Here is a 17,596-nt window from a genome sequence, read left to right on the forward strand (position 1 = left end):
TAACAACCAAAACTCAGATGTGTATATCATAGCTGTATTTTCTTGTGTATATTTACAGTTTTAATTTATTTATGTACACATTCTCTTCAGACATCCATAACCGAAATCTATCCCCGTCTCTGGCCTACATTAAATTGTTGGTGTATGTCAGATCTTCATTACGCTGTTGTAGTGCTGGCTCCCTGTCTACCTGATGTAGTGGCCACGAACATCAACAGACACCTGATGTCAAGGGCAGCAGACGTCAAGGTCACACAAGCTTGAACAGACCCAACGGTCACTCAAGCATCCACAGAGAGAAACTTGACCGTCGACGTCCTGTCCTCCGTGTGTAGCTTGACCTGCGAGTTAAAGGTCACCGACTTCTTCTGCTGGGGTGTCATCTGGGAACCGGAAGTGACCGGTCGTGACGTCTGTGCCGTGACCTGCACCGTGCTCTGATTGGCCAGGCCAGGCGCCTGCGCGTCCTTCCTGCTGCTTAAAATAGAACTAAAGTCATACTCGCGCGTTTTGGCGGGGCTTTTGACGCTCTGAGCCCGCGGTATTTGGATCAGTCTAGCATTCTGGTGCCAGTCAGGCTGCTGATCCAAGCTGGCGTTTTTAAGGATGGATTTCGGACGTTTTCCGTCAGACGAGGGCGAGGGCAGCTCTGGCTGCAGCTTGTATGAGAAGCCAGAGATGCTGCTCCGTGGGCTGGTGTTGGCAGCCGTCTCCTCCCCAGGGGGGTAGTAGCTGTATGCCACGGGGAAGTGGTGGGACGATGACATGCCGGACTGCGAGAAGGGTCTCTGTCGGACGGTGGCTGGCCGCTGCGTGCTGTAGGACAGGGTTTGAACCTCGCCCAGATAGGTTCCGTTGGGTCGCGAGCTGCGGGTCACGGTGACCGGACGCGTGACCTGGGGGTAGCTTTGAACCCTGTGAGGGGGTGGGGAGTGGTATCTGGCCTCCCGCACCTGAACATACTGCTCTACTGTTGCTGTCTGATTCGCGGGCTGTTTCTGTTGTATAGACATCTGCTGCGGCTGTTTCTGCTGTATGGGCAGCAGTTGCGGCTGTTTAGCCTGGGTAAACACGTTGGAAGTTTCAGTGTTGAACACTCTGACAACACCACTATTCGCATCCACTTTATCCACATATCCATTCCTCATAGCTGTCGGTGTGGATGACGTAACGGGTACCAGCCTGGATTCCTGGCCGGGTACCGACCCTGGCTTGACAGGGGTGTCTGTCACTATTTTGACCTCACCGGCTGGCACATCACGACCCCTGTATATACTAAACCCCTCCAGCCTCTCGCTAACGCTGTTGACATTGTTCGTTAAGACGGGGCTGGACTTTTGATTTGGTGTGGAGGTCACGACCACCACAGACGTGGGTGCGTGTGTGCGGGACACGTGTGGGTCTGTGGCCAGTTTGTTATCCGACGCCGTGGGAAATTCTGGCTTCTGCTGTTGTGGGAGAGGTTTGGCCTGGATTTGTTCCTGAACCGTTACAAGTTTTTGAGACGAGGTTTGGCCCCTGGAGTCTGTTGTACTTGTGGAGGTTTGTTTTTCTACAGCAACCAGTGTGCTGTGTGGGGGTGTGGGAATCTTCTGGAAGCTTACAGTCTGGTTTTGGTTCAACGGTTCCTGGGGAGGTCTGTTCTGCGACACTTCCGGTGGTCGAGTGGTACCTGGTTTTATTTTGTCCCCTGGTCGAGGGTCGGCCGTTGAACCAGGCGACTTGTGAACAAACACAAGTTTGGGCTCTTTTTTGTTCCGTGACTCAAACATTTTAGTTCTGTGGACAAGAGAAAATCAGATAGTAAGTCAATATTTTAGTTCTGTGGACTGTTTAGTTCTATCAGCTGTGTGTTTCAGTACTTCAGTAAAACTTTAATAGAGAAATGCTAAGGTGATCGGGCAAGGTACAATGCATATTATAATACGCTGCAAGAATAACGAATTGATTTTAAAGTAAAAAAAAGACCCTTCCATGTTAGACCTGATGATACACAGGGCTGCTCACACAACTATCTATTACATGTTAAGTGTTGTGTGTTGAACACTGTGCCCATATGGAGGTGTGTACACAACACTGTGCCCATATGGAGGTGTGTACACAACACTGTGCCCATATGGAGGTGTGTACACAACACTGCCCATATGGAGGTGTGTACACAACACTGTGCCCATATGGAGGTGTGTACACAACACTGTGCCCATATGGAGGTGTGTACACAACACTGTGCCCATATGGAGGTGTGTACACCACACTGTGCCCATATGGAGGTGTGTACACAGCACTGCCCATATGGAGGTGTGTACACAGCACTGCCCATATGGAGGTGTGTACACAACACTGCCCATATGGAGGTGTGTACACAACACTGCCCATATGGAGGTGTGTAGACAACACTGTCCATATGGGGGTGTGTACACAGCACTGTACCCTATGGAGGTGTGTACACCACACTGTGCCCATATGGAGGTGTGTACACAGCACTGCCCATATGGAGGTGTGTACACAACACTGCCCATATGGAGGTGTGTACACAACACTGCCCATATGGAGGTGTGTAGACAACACTGTCCATATGGGGGTGTGTTCACAACACTGTGCCCATATGGAGGTGTGTACACAACACTGCCCATATGGAGGTGTGTACTCAACGCTGTGGACATACATATGGAGATGTGTACACAGCACTGTGTCCATATGGAGGTGTGTACAAACGCTGTTCCCATATGGAGGTGTGTACACAGCACTGTGCCCATATGGAGGTGTGCACACAAAACTGTGCCCATATGGAGGTGTGTACACAAAACTGTGGCCATATGGAGGTGTGTACACAACACTGCCCCCATATGGAGGTGTGTACACAACACTGTGCCCATATGGAGGTGTGTACACAACACTGTGCCCATATAAGGGTGATGTGTACACAACACTGTGCCTATATGGAGGTGTGTACTCAACACTGTGCCTATATAAGAGTGTGTGTTCAACAATATACCCCTCTACAGTGAAAGTAATATGTTCTGAAAGTATCAACTTACCAGTAGGTAGACAGCACCGCTGTGATCCGCTACTCACTAGGCGAAGCTAATTATGGGCAACCATCTTGATCTGGAAACAACACTTTCAATGTTTAAATGTTGCCAACTTTTAACCTGTAAATAAGGTTTAAACCTTGAATTGAGGTCAATTTTAAAATGAAAAACAAATTAAACAAAGTTAAAATTGAATAGAATACCACATCTACGTACACACTGAAAATTTGCTATTCCTTCAATCTTGCTACAACATGAAAATTATCATGAGTTGTCTCCCTTGCAAGAGTTCAGCAAATTTACTGAATCGCCTCCCCTGTTTGTGTCACCCGACCCCGACAACAATAAACAAACGTGTGGGTGCATATTAATCTAACAACAGTATGTCTAGGAGCGAATCGATATTCTTGAATATTTCATTATCATCCGTTTCATACAAAACCATTGATCCAAAAATATCGATACTTTGCAAATTGTTTTTATAGCGAATCGATACAGCCCAAGAAAACAACAAATTAGTTTTAAGTTGACCTAAAAATAAAATACGTGTCTAGCTCGGGTAAGCTTTATGGATCCTACAATCCTGACAGAATACACAATCTATGTTGCACACACAAACAAAAGATTATTTTCAGAACTCGATGTCGCTGGAATACATAAGATTGACATAATATGTCGAGATATTGACAGGCAGGCCTGTTGATATTTTGTTTCGTTGATTCGTTTCTTATCGATTAAAGTTTTGATGTTTTCAAAACAGCTTAAGACACTGAGAGATTGTACATCACACACTATTTGCTCTATTTTCCCTTTATTTAAAATCACCATTTAAAATCACCATTTTAAAAATGTAACCTCTACATGAAGTCTACTACAACTCAAAAGTACAAATCTGACGTTTATTTAAAGCTAAGGAGTTATTTTTATTTATTTTTATTGATCAGGTTCAAGTTTTTAAGTTTTTGAAATATGCAACAGATTGCAGGAAAAACAAAATTTTGCTGACGTCAGACACCTTTATATGTCACGTGTGACCATTTTCTAGATGGGGAGGGGGGGTAGAAATTGTGCAGAAATATTCATTTTTGTGTATAAATTTAAAAAGACACAAAAAAAATCTTTTTGTTAGATTAGTGAGTGTTTTTGTGACTGGTACAACACTGGACCAGTTTCTTTCAGGCATGGGGGGGGGGGGGGGGGGGGGGGGGGAGAGAGCACGTACACCCCATCCTCCGTACGAAATAGAAGAATGTGTAATTTCATAAACTGTATACTTTAACCAGTGCCCGGATTCTTTAGATACGCTGCCCCAACCAGAGGAAAATGTCTGAAAGAAACCCTTTTTGTAATAGTATTTCAGAGGGGTGAGTGGCAATTAGTGACTAGTGGCCAATCGTGCGGGGGTGGCAATTAGTGACTAGTGGCCATGGGTGGGGAGGGGGGTGGAAATAAGAAATATCCATACTGCGTGTTGCCAATTAAGGAAAACTATAATTCACAGATGGGGATGGGAGGCAAGTGGATTCTTTAATTCGGTGAATAAAAAATGAGGATTGTTTAATTATGTATTCTTGTGGAACCGTTAGGAAACATTATTCAACAAAATCAACAAAGTTAATTTTTAGGAAGTATTAACACAGCTTTTTAATAATTTGGAAAAATTTGGTATTACTGTCGACAAATATTGAATTGGTATTAACACAGTGTCGTAATTAGGACAAACTAGGTAGTAATATCGATCAGATTTATATCAATATAAACCAGTGGTTTCAACCTACGGACGTGTGATGTAACACATTATGTAGTAATTCAGTGAAAGTATATCATTCCACATACAAGTGATACAGTAATACTGACAGATGTGATGTCATAAAACAAGTGGTACAGTAATACTGACAGTTGTGTTGACATAATATTGACACATTATAAAGTAGCATGGACGAGTCATGAAGTTCCCTGTCCACATGTTATGTAGCAACAATTACATAATCAACAATTACAGCTCAACAATTATAGGTCAACAATTACAGGTCAACTTATAGTTGTCCTAGAAGAAAAACCTAAATCCCTGCAGAGTATCGCTTATTAAATTATCGAATTCGATTATTTAAATTTGTAATCGGGTGAATGAGCTCTCGTGTCAGAAACGTGCCCCCCCCCCCCCCCCCCAACGATTATTCATCCATTTCCATAATCTCGGCGCAAACATCAATACCGGCAGGACTATTGATTGGTCTGAGCGATAGCAGAAATGTTATCACCGCTACTAAAATATGTCAGAGGTTTTGATGACCCGACATTTCGGGATTTAGTCGGACCGGTGTTTGCTCCAGAGTTGTCGCAACATGCTTTTAATTATTGCTGGCCACAAATTAACAAAACATCTACAACTCAATCTTCAATTAACAAACATTAATAACTAAATTTTTAATTAACAAAAGCATATACAACTCAATCTTCAATTAACAAAACATCCACAACTCAATTTTCAATTATCAAAAGCCTATACAACTCAATATGGGGGGAAAAAACACATCCACAACTCAATCTTCAATCAACAAAACATTGATAACTCAATATTCAATGAACAAAACATCCACAACCCAACAATCGATTAGCAAACCGCCACAACTCAATCTTCCGTCTAATAAAATATACACAACTTACTCTTCAATTAACAAAAACACAACTCAATCTTTAAGTAACAAAAAATCTACAAATTAATGAAGCGTGTTAAATCAAACTGGGACGTGTTAAATTAAACTAGTACCGAGTGTTAAGTTAAACTTCGATGCTAATCAGTTCTATATTGCTAGCAGGATTTGTCGGATACCTGAAGTTAAACTACATGCCTATCAATTCTATATTGCTAGCAGGATTTGTCGGATACAAGAACTGCTTCACACAGGTTGTACAAATCTGGTTTGTGTCGTAACTAGTTGGCCTGCAGCCGAAATATTCTAACAGAAATATTTTATACACATACACTTACATAGTTATGTACACACACAAACATACTCATATAAATAGACATCTTAAGCGACGTGCATATAGTGTATATATATATATATATATATATATATATATATATATATATATATATATATATATATATATATATATATATATATATATATATATATATATATATATATATAGTTACTTATATAAGCGTATATCTAAAGCTACAAACTTTCAGTTTCGCTGTCACCATACATCTATGTGAATGTAAGAACACAAGACGATTCAATTCAGCGTGTAACATATTTGTACCTGTTATCCTCCCGTGGAAAAAATCCCGGTTTCTCCAACCAATGCTTGACATACTTTAGCTGGGAATCAAAAGGTCCCTTCAATAATGTAGTCATTCATTGCAAACTTATGCCTCTTCTGGTGGCAGAGTGATCTAACGCGTTGTGTAATACTACCTGGTTATAGATCAGTAGGGATCAGGCTCGGGTTCTGACGTAGTACACATTTGTTTAGAAAATTTCTTCGCATGGCTAATTCTTCGTGACGTCACTTCACGTGGTTTCTAGCGCTAAGACGTGTGAAGTGGTGCATGAAGATGGTGTTAATTAACTTGAAGCCATGCACGAAGACAGGCCGAGGGAAAGTTGTATGTGTGGTTTATACCCACACGGTAGGTCGTTTGTACTCCACACAATAGTGTATTTACCCCACACAATAGCGTATTTACCCCACACAATAGGATATTTACCCCACACAATAGCGTATTTACCCCACACAATAGCGTATTTACCCCCACACAATAGGGTATTTGCCCCACACAAAAGGATACATGCCCAACACAATAGGGTACATGCCACATACAAAAATGTATTTGTCCTACTCAATAATGTGAATGCCAAACACACAATAATGTGCTTGCCCCACGCGAAAGGGCATATGCCCCACACAATAGGGTATATACCCCACACAATATGGTATTAATAGGTGTCTACTGCTACCTGTAACATTTAATGCTACCTGCAACATTTACCGCTACATGTTATATTCAATGTGACGTGTACATTAAAGTTTTAAACTTAAAATACATAATGTTCCTTTTTAATCAAACTTCTTGTACAATTCAATGTAACCTTACAGTCAATCTTACTTGCAAGATTTTATAATTACTTCATTACAACCTGCCATACAAGTCACGTGATTTTGGATGGTTATTTTTCCCACAGGAGCTAGGTCTGACCTCTGGTTCAGCAGGTGTGCTAGTTTTACTTCCGTGTCATCGCCTGGGTCAATGTGACATTGTATCTCCACACATGCTTCAGTATCAAACTCTGTATCCATTAATGGATCAATATGACGTTCTGTATCCATTAATGGATCAATATGACGTTCTGTATCCATTAATGGATCAATATGACGTTATGTATCCATTAATGGATCAGTATGATATTATATATCCATTAATGGATCAGTATGATGTTCTGTATCCATTAACGGATCAGTATGATATTATGTATCCAAGAATTGGTCACGTCTACCACTCGCCTCCCCCTCTCCCGGACTAAATGAAAAAAAATATATAGAAAGTATATACTTAAGCCATCGTCCAAACCCCTCCCCGAAAAGCCCCTCTCCTTCCTGCCCCTGAAGAAAAATGTCGGAGGGAAACCCTGGTGACGTCACGACTAACATCTTCAATCTACTGAACTGTGTCATAGGCGGTGATGAAGGTGCTGTTTTAGTCTTAATGAAAAGGTCAACCTAGGTCATCCCCCTTGCCAAAAATTAATCTTGAAGCCGGCAATTAGCCAAACGCTGACAGATTTAGACTACACATGTATCACCAGGGGTTATGGTGATGATGTAGACTACATTTGTGTCACCGGGGGTTATGGTGATGATGTCGATAGTGTTCATGCGGGAACCCCATATACTGAGTGTCATTATCAGGTCAGTTGAGACAAAAATTTTATCCCCGCCCCATCGTCACAGATCGTCACAAAAAGCTAGACCCCCCCCCTCCCGCTACCCCCTAAAGTGGCGTAACACCTCAACTTACCACTCGTCTCAAAACGTCAGTTTTGTTGTTTTAAACCAGCGATGTATGTCTCAAATATATGCAGGGCTGTGAGTTTATTAATCAATTTTAATTACAACTAAAGATTTTAAAAGTTTCCCTTTCAAACCTGACGGTCTATGGGGCAAGTGAAGTAGAGTTCACTTGTTTCTGTGACCTCGGCATATGAAGAGATAGTGTGGTCAGCACTATGCCCAGCCGTCTTTACTTTCCATAACGTGAGTTAGGTACCCATCAGAGTTGGTTGACTCACGGGTTAGCAGTCCAGCTCTCTACCGTTAGACTACTCCGTCCCATTTTAATTACAACTAACCCACGTTAATTATGTGTCTAGATTACTTTTTGAAGTGCTAAAGATTGTCATCACGTCGTATGCGACTTCCCCCCCCCCCCCCGACCTTGTCACACATCGTCACATAAGCCTAAACCCCTGGAATGTCTAGATTTAAATCGGATTTAAAACGATGTCCACAATTTGAAAATATTTCTAATTATTTTTTTTCAATAAGAAATCAAAGCGGGATAAATCGACGAAAATTATTCTTCTAAATATAATCGATTGAATAACAATAACATGACCATGTGATGTGTATAAACATAATAACATTCTAAATATGATAGATAAAATAATATGTAGCCTGACTAAACATAACAACATTCTGAATATTATTGATAGAATAACACTAACATTTCATCTGTATTCAACATATTAACATTTGCTAAAGTCTGATATTTTGAAATGTCAACCATTTTGTTCTGCAGTGAATGCCCTAATAAAGTTATACTAACTCCCCTTGAGTATGTCATATCTCAAACATACACACACATTTAGAGATAAGAAATATTTGCAATGGAAGATTACACCATCAGCTTTCTACACCACTTTCTCTCCCCCTCCCCCCGCTTCTCTGTCTCTCTGTTTCTCTGTCTCTCTCTCTATATATATATATATAAATATGTATATATATATATATATATATATATATATATATATATATATATATATATATATATATATATATATATTTATTTATTTATACATATATATATATATATATATATATATATAGGCCTATATATATATATATATATATATATATATATATATATATATATATATATATATATATATATATATATATATATATATCCTCTCACTCATTCCGTGTTTACCCAGGCCATGTAAAATGAGTGAGCTACATTTGAGCAACAGGGAGGGTGTGTATTAAATAGTAAGAACTAATTGATTAACGTTAATCCCTCCCTCCCTCCACAGTAAATAAAAACTTGCTTGTATTAATCTGTTAGAAAACTAATTACACAAACGCTGTAATTATTTCCCAGGAGAGAAATAAAAAAAAACATCTACATACATTGATCTCCATAACAATTCAGATTTTGTGGACATTGATTTTCGATTCGCTATATTTGTCAAGTTTTTTTTTACCTGATAAGTTAACGCTTGCTTCACTCTATTAAAAATTAACTCCTAATGCACTTTATTAATTCACTCCTAATTCACTTTATTATAAATTCACACTCTGTTCACTATATCTACTATGAGATAACTGTTTACTTTTTTATATATAAACAATTAATCATTTCACTCTATAAATATAAATTACTTCTTGACTCGTTTTATTATAAATTAACTGACACATAATTAAACTGAACTTGTGAAATAAAATCTGATCTACATTTCACTTACCTAAACATGAAACTAAGGATTAAGAGCGGTCATGTCGTTGGTTAATCCCGATCAATTGAAGTTAGCACATGAGTTAGCTCCCTGTAACCTTCAATGGCCGCTAATGTCTAAGTCAGCCAGTGTCAACAGTTACACCATGGCGGGCTTAAAATAGGACCTACGTCTGATGCAGGCCAAAGTGGGGAGGCAGGTTTTAATGGCAGACATCGTGGGGCAAACGTTCAAGCACACATTCAATATCACTATGGTAATCAACACATCACACACGTATAGGATATCAACATAAGAGGTTGATTTCAACACACTCATAGCATATCGGCATATATACGTGGTATTATGTCAATACACATCAAACATACAATAACCATACGGATCTCAGCACCCAACATATAGGGCCCCGTCTCGTATAATATGTCCACAAATCAAACATTTAACATATGAACATAGCACACTCAAAACCGGTCGCCTATAAATTACGTCAGGCTTTTTTATTGGAGGATTATTTCACTTCCTCTAGCTTTCGCTTTCATGAGTGTTATTAACTAAGCTAGGTCACGATTAGGTTCTCTGTTCAATTCGCTCTACAATTTTTTTTAAAAGTGTTTAACTAATGCGATATAACCGCCATCTTTCTGTTACCAGAATTAGTTTTCCAAACGTACACAGTGTGTCTCACCGCTAGACCCCCTCCTCACACATTGTCACAAAATTTAAGTTCCCCCTACCGACCCGTCAGAGGTGTGACGTCAATTTTGATTGACCCCTAAGACCCACGTATATACGTATATGTAAAGCACCTGTACCGGTATAAGATGTCCGCCACAATCAACGGATGTAAGATAACAATTTTACATACGGCGTATATTAAACGCATTTTTTACATTTTAGATATGTACGAAAATTTCGAAATTATATCCTGGGGACTCTGTAATCCTTTGTAACACAAGCCTGATACATATTACATAACTGGGAACAATACAAACTCCATTTTTCTCTTGTAAAGCGCATTCATTTTTAGATTTTTAGATTTTTAGATTCAGTTTTACAGTATAATTTTTATAGTTTGATCCTTTGATTTTATTTATTTTTTTGCCACTACTAATCAATGTAAAAAAAAGTAAAATCGAATTTTCTAACAGATTTCTTTTCTATTCGTGTAAACCAAGACTTGAAGGTTGAAACCGCGGGTCTATGTTATCACACCTTTCTATGGTTACCATGGCGACCAGAACAGCTAAATGTTATTATTTTATCGATTTATTTCGTCTAAAAATACTGATGACACCGATGTATTACATTCATTCAAGTTGCTGAATTTTTTTTTTACTCTGGTGTCAGACTTGGGGTGAGAACAAGGGGAGACATCATGTACGCCCCGATAGGGTAGAGGGATCAAATCCGCTTCAGTGGCGTCACTAGGTCAGGTGACACCCGGTGAGGTAATGTGATTGCCCCCCCCCCAAGATGGCGTCACCATGTGCCTAGTTATGTACATTACTTTAAAAAAGTAATTAAACTAACTGGAAAAAGGTAATTAATTGTAATTAAAATTAGCTACTTTTTGTTTTGTTCCCCCCCCCCCCCAAACCTATGGATGGTGTCAGCCGGAAAGGACCCCCTCCCCGCCCTGTAAAGCTACTGCCTCCTCCTTCACCCTAACAGATTTACTTAAAATTACCGTAATTCTAAGTATTAATGCAAATAATTATAAAATCAGCATAATACTAAAGGGGAAATTACGACCGAACGATCGTAAATAACCAAAGTTATATTTGTTGACCTCTCAAGTTTTGAATGTCGCAGCTACTTACTTTTACCCTATTGGAATATACAGACGGCGACCAACAAATGACAACTGCCACCCCCACCACTACCCGATTGTAGGAAAAAAAGTCACAGGAAAAAAAAAGCACAGGAAAAAAAATATAGAAAAAAAGTCACAGGAAAAAAAGTCACAGGAAAAAAAGTCACAAATATATATAAGAATGATATTTGTTAATACTTTTATGTATTAAATATTTAGAGAGTGCAAATTAACTTAGGATTAATTAAATGTAATGTAATGTGTGTAGGCTGTATACGCATAGGAATTTTTATAATTCATCTAAAAATATTTATTATGAAGTATGTAGATGTAATTATTTTAAACTTAAGATTAGTAGCATTTAATAGAATGCTCCAAAGTCCACGTTTTTCATCGTGTTTTTTTTAAATACCAATATTAATTTACCGTGAAATGGTAAGTTCATCTGACTTGCTGCCTTCAACTCATGGCAACAATAGTTATGTTTAGTTCAAACACCTTTACTGCCCACATTTATCACGCTCATTACATAACAAAACTTAGGATCAAAACAGAAAGCCGACAAGGTTCAAAGGCTGTCATTGACGCATAACTTCAACAACACAAACTATGTTCGGACAATGCCTACTGAGGAGAGGCCGACCAGAGAATAGCCTACGGCAAAATGTGCCTAAATTTCTTTTATAATTAACTTTTCTACCGCGTATTTAACTAAATACGTAACAAAAGATGAGATTGTTGTGTTAATTATGTTAGAGTATTTTTACTTACAATTGTTATAAATCATAATGCTTTTAACGTCTATATATAATTTATGCTATAAAAAAATACAAACCACAACAATCAACATACAAGATTTTACAATTCTTAACAAATTAATAAAAATATTTCTAAAAAGATTTTTGTGACTTTTTTTCTGTGACTTTATTTCTGTGACTTTAAAAATTTTTCCACTGTGACTTTTTTTCCTAGCAAAAACTGTGACTTTTTTTCTGTGTTTTTTTTTTCCTGTGACTTTTTTTTCGTTTACTTCACTACCCCACCACGTCAACATTTCAGGTGCTGTAGAAGTTTAACAAAATACCCGATGCAAATAAACCTTTTCTTTTAAATCATCAAAATGATGGTATACTTGATCGTTTTTTCTAGCTCCGGTTATTTTTTTTTCTTGATCTCCTCTACGTACGGTGAGCGTTTGGCGTCACAGCAGGCGTCACAGCAGGCGTCCGCATGCGTCGAGCGTCCGTGTTTGGCCAGCACTTGATGCCAGCTCACCAAACAGGGACACACTCCTTGGCCAACTGGCCCAACTCGTTAGGGCCAGTCAACAAGTTGGCCAGGACGAGTAATTCGGGTCTGGTCTGACCGTGTCAACAAACAGACCCCCCCCCCCGGGACTGAGGTAAGTGCTCTCACGTGTGTGTCACCTTGTTAACGACAGCAGCCTTGAGCGGTAAGTCCCCGGTCAACACGACCATTCAGCGCCTTTCGCTCAACGTAAACAAAACACAAACACGATTAGCTGTTGGGCGCGGGGGTGGGGCAGCTACAACACGACGGTAGGGGTCACTGAGTACAGGTTCAATGACGTTACGGAAGTTGAACCGTGAATCACGTGGTAATGTGACAAGTGACGTTTTTACTTTCGTGTTCCGATTGTGCTTGCAGGGAAACTGACAGGGAGTTGAATTAAAAAAACAAATGATCTCCCTTGAACCTAATAAAAAGTGATCTCCCCTTTTCTTACATTAAAGGTTACATTTCTATGTTTAGTGTTAACACTTATAAATTAAAACTGTAATATAAAGTTGCCCGAGGCTTGACCTGTGTAAGCAAAACTTCTAAAGTTATGAAAATTCCCATCAATAGTTGACGTTATACTGGTACATAGGGGTCGCGAGACCTACTCCACTACCAGAGGCGTAGCGACGGGGGGGGGGGGGGGGACAGGGGGGGAGGGGGGTACATATGTCCACGAGCGCCGATCCCAGTGGCGCCAAAATGGGTTGGAAAAAATTAAAAGCTAATTTAGCTGCAGTTTTGAATTATAAATATGAAAAAATATATAGGGGGGGGGGGCGCCAAATGGGTTCGCTACGCCTCTGTCCACGACCTAACAGCTAATTGGTGTTGTTAGAAATATTTTCAACCACAATATCAACTATTAGTGAAATATTAAATTATTTGATTAGGTGATCTCTTTCTCACATTGTGAATAACAGTCCTGATTAGTGATTAGAGCCAACTAAGTACCACTGTCGTAAACAAGGGGGCGATCACCCTTGACTGTAATGAGCTGACAATCGTGCAGCGTGTTTCATTACGTAGGATATCGGCCTATACACACTCAAAATAACAGATCACTTACACGATAAGTCACAGCTAGATATCTACAAGCTAGCGCTCGATCTTGTCGCTTTCAATTTAAAAAAACATTTTCTAAAATACGTTATGGAATATATATATATATATATATATATATATATATATATATATATATATATATATATATATATATATATATATTCATTTATTCAGTTATATATGAGTATTTGTATGTTTGTATTACTCACCCTCCCCCATATCAAGATCCTGTCCGAACTACTGATATAGCCCATATATGTATGCGTTTATATGTATGTTGCTATACTACTGACTTTCATTTAGGGGTGTATTAAAAAGACATTATACATAAACATTGCGTGTTTAAGTATTCACAATTCGAGCAAATTTGTAAACAATCACGCAGTTACCACATACTGCCGACTAAATCAACACTAGTGCATTATTCACTCCCTAAAATATGACATACTTGCCTGCCTATCAATGTTGTAAAAAAAAATACCTTCAATCCGGCGATGCATGTTTTTGCATGAAATAAATTTCACCTGTAGTAAAATTTAAAGCGCTTTCTTTGCTTCAATACAAGTCACATGTGTATGAATAAAAAATTTAAAAAAAATGTTTGCTTACATTAATTGACGCCATGTCTGGCTATTTTTATCTTGTCACCTGATTGGCTATTTGTTAAGCGGTTCTCAGAGTACATTAATAGGTACCTTTATAATGTAGACGAGATTACCTAAATATGCAGGAGATAGGAAAACTAGCATAAATTTACGTGTACTTTTTAACTTTGAAAACTTAGTGATATGAGTCCAAAAATGTAAAATAAGCTTACAAAAAAGACATTAGAAACTTGCCTTACAGGAATTCTAAAAATTCATGGATATTTTGAGAAGTATTTTACTGTGAAAATCTACAAATTTAGAGAAATGTGTTGTATACATGTAAACACTTTAAACATTCATCAAAAATCTAAACACGTGAAACACATTATGGTATAAATCTAAACATGTCAAACATGCGTTATCGTATGAATGTAAACATTTTAAACATGCGTTCACGCATAAATCTAAACATCTGAGGTGGCCAACGTGCTTTAACGAGAGGTTGGTGTGTATACTGGGGTAGAACAAGCAATGGTGCAGTGATGATAATCACAGGAGACAACTACTGTTGGGGGGGGGGGGGTGATAGGAAGTGATGAACACATGGTAGGAACAACATGCGAGAACTGGAGAACACAAGCCTTTAGAATGCACGCACACACACACTCGTTTTAAAACAACCATTCCTATGACAGAACCAGGCGAAGAACAAGATCCTTCCCCCCCCCCCACCTCAAGAACAAGATCTTCCCCCAAGAACAAGATCTTCCCCCAAGAACAAGATCCCCCAAGAACAAGATCCCCCAAGAACAAGATCTTCCCCCAAGAACAAGATCCCCCAAGAACAAGATCCCCCAAGAACAAGATCCCCCAAGAACAAGATCCCCCAAGAACAAGATCTCCCAAGAACAAGATCCCCCAAGAACAAGATCCCCCAAGAACAAGATCCCCAAGAACAAGATCCCCCAAGAACAAGATCCCCCAAGAACAAGATCCCCCAAGAACAAGATCCCCCAAGAACAAGATCCCCCAAGAACAAGATCTCCCAAGAACAAGATCCCCCAAGAACAAGATCCCCCAAGAACAAGATCTCCCAAGAACAAGATCCCCCAAGAACAAGATCCCCCAAGAACAAGATCTCCCAAGAACAAGATCCCCCAAGAACAAGATCCCCAAGAACAAGATCCCCCAAGAACAAGATCCCCCAAGAACAAGATCCCCCAAGAACAAGATCCCCCAAGAACAAGATCCCCCAAGAACAAGATCCCCCAAGAACAAGATCCCCCAAGAACAAGATCTCCCAAGAACAAGATCCCCCAAGAACAAGATCCCCCAAGAACAAGATCTCTCAAGAACAAGATCCCCCAAGAACAAGATCCCCCAAGAACAAGATCTTCCCCCAAGAACAAGATCTCCCAAGAACAAGATCCCCCAAGAACAAGATCCCCCAAGAACAAGATCCCCCAAGAACAAGATCCCCCAAGAACAAGATCTCCCAAGAACAAGATCCCCCAAGAACAAGATCCCCCAAGAACAAGATCCCCCAAGAACAAGATCTTCCCCCAAGAACAAGATCCCCCAAGAACAAGATCACTCAAGTCCACAAGTTTGAGAACCAGGTAACCTGTAAAAAAAATTAATTAAAAAAAATTGTAATAAGCAGGCAGCCAGAGAAAATGTGAGAAGGGCGCAAGGATAATGCCTTAATGACGTCACGTAATTTTACGTCGGGCCTATCCTAGTCTTGTCGTGATGATATAGTTGACACAGTGTGAGTGGGGGTGTGTTTGTTTGGTGTAATAACTCGCCGTGTGGGATTATGGGATGTGCCGCCTTAATACAGCCCTATCTACCTGTAGGCTACAAGCGACGGACACTCAATGATGTCGACAAACACAGCTAGTCTCAACATCTCAATAGGAGAAATGCAAATGTGCTGACGTACAGCAAACGTACACAATCAATCAAACCTACCACTCCAAACTCAATCTGTTGAATGTATAAAACACAAAACCAATTGATTTCATTTGTACAACGCTAACTCAGTCAAGTCAATTTACCTTTAACCTATCCCTTAAGGTTTAATTCATTAAGTAACATTTGTGTTTGTTAATGCAGCCTGTTGATTGCATTGATCATTCGTTTCTCAATGAAAAAATGTTCTCTCGTTTCATCATCAGATAGGTAGTGTGGATGGACAGTCAGACCTTAATAGCATTTTTATTATTGTTGAAATTTTTTAATTTAAAAAAATATATTTTTTTTTACACATGCACTTTTAGCCAGATAATGTTAACCCCCATTTTAGACTCTCCCCCCCCCCCCACACACACCCAAACACATCAGGTTGTCTTACAGAGCGTAAATGGCTCACGGTCCTATATTCAGCGCAGACTGCTCTAATAAACGCGTGTTTTTGTGATACTGTGGATTACTTGCTTTAACTTTCACATGCATATACTGCATGCTACTTGAAATTATTTTATTCAAATTTCGACACCTGTTGAGGGTCGGTCATAAATGACGTCACTATTTTATTACCTTTCCACTCTCCACCCCACCTCCCTGGTCATAAAAAGCCACCCCCCCCCCCCCAAATAGAGTCTATTCCCTCCCCCAAATTGCATATATTTATTTCTTCAATACAAATAGGTACATGGACCAATTTGTTTTCAATTTACATAAGAAAAAAAAATCTTTTAAAATGCTCCATAACTGATTGATTCAATTTAGGAAATTACGCCAATTCAATCAACCCGTTTCTTCTGTTTTAGGCGTAGGTTATGTTTGTGAAGGGAGGGGGGAAGAGGGGGAAGGGCACTGGACTAAAGTTTAAAATTATCTGGCAAGAACGATGTATTATTTATATGGTGATACAAAATCTAATCATCATTCAGGTGTGTGTTTGAGGGGGGGGGGGGGGTATGTTGGGGAGTATTTCAAAAACCATTATACCTAGAATCGTGTTATAATGGATTGTGTTGATCTATTTTAATATGTGCTTCAATCATTCACATACGTTGTAAACCAATAGTAATCATACACACACGCACA

At 39.4% G+C, this 17,596-nt stretch overlaps 2 protein-coding genes across 4 annotated transcripts; one reads left to right on the forward strand and one right to left on the reverse strand.

Annotated features, from left to right (window-relative positions):
• Positions 1-60: 60 nt before the first annotated feature.
• On the reverse strand, positions 61-14,520 carry LOC131947529 (uncharacterized). 3 transcript variants are annotated; one of them, XM_059308772.1, is made up of 3 exons: positions 14,437-14,520; positions 3,039-3,152; positions 61-1,779 (listed from the first exon to the last, which is right to left on the reverse strand). In XM_059308772.1, the coding sequence occupies exon 3, from the start codon at positions 1,770-1,772 to the stop codon at positions 282-284; it is 1,491 nt and encodes a 496-aa protein (XP_059164755.1). In that variant the 5' UTR covers positions 1,773-1,779; positions 3,039-3,152; positions 14,437-14,520; the 3' UTR covers positions 61-281. The 3 variants fall into 3 exon arrangements, with proteins under 3 accessions (XP_059164755.1, XP_059164753.1, XP_059164754.1); XM_059308770.1 differs by lacking the exon at positions 14,437-14,520 and adding an exon at positions 9,788-9,993; XM_059308771.1 differs by lacking the exon at positions 14,437-14,520 and adding an exon at positions 6,306-6,418.
• A 710-nt stretch (positions 14,521-15,230) lies between these two features.
• On the forward strand, positions 15,231-16,154 carry LOC131947500 (uncharacterized). The gene has a single exon (XM_059308718.1). The coding sequence runs from the start codon at positions 15,231-15,233 to the stop codon at positions 16,152-16,154; it is 924 nt and encodes a 307-aa protein (XP_059164701.1).
• Positions 16,155-17,596: the final 1,442 nt, after the last annotated feature.

Source organism: Physella acuta, unplaced genomic scaffold (genome assembly GCF_028476545.2).
Source record: "Physella acuta isolate Inbredline_101_S28 unplaced genomic scaffold, ASM2847654v3 ptg000596l, whole genome shotgun sequence".
In the NCBI taxonomy this organism is placed as follows: domain Eukaryota; kingdom Metazoa; phylum Mollusca; class Gastropoda; family Physidae; genus Physella; species Physella acuta.

Excerpts from the sequence above, each read along its gene's own strand:
- LOC131947529 (XM_059308772.1), bottom strand. The coding sequence starts at position 1,772 with ATGTTTGAGTCACGGAACAAAAAAGAGCCCAAACTTGTGTTTGTTCAC.
- LOC131947500 (XM_059308718.1), top strand. The coding sequence starts at position 15,231 with ATGACAGAACCAGGCGAAGAACAAGATCCTTCCCCCCCCCCCACCTCA.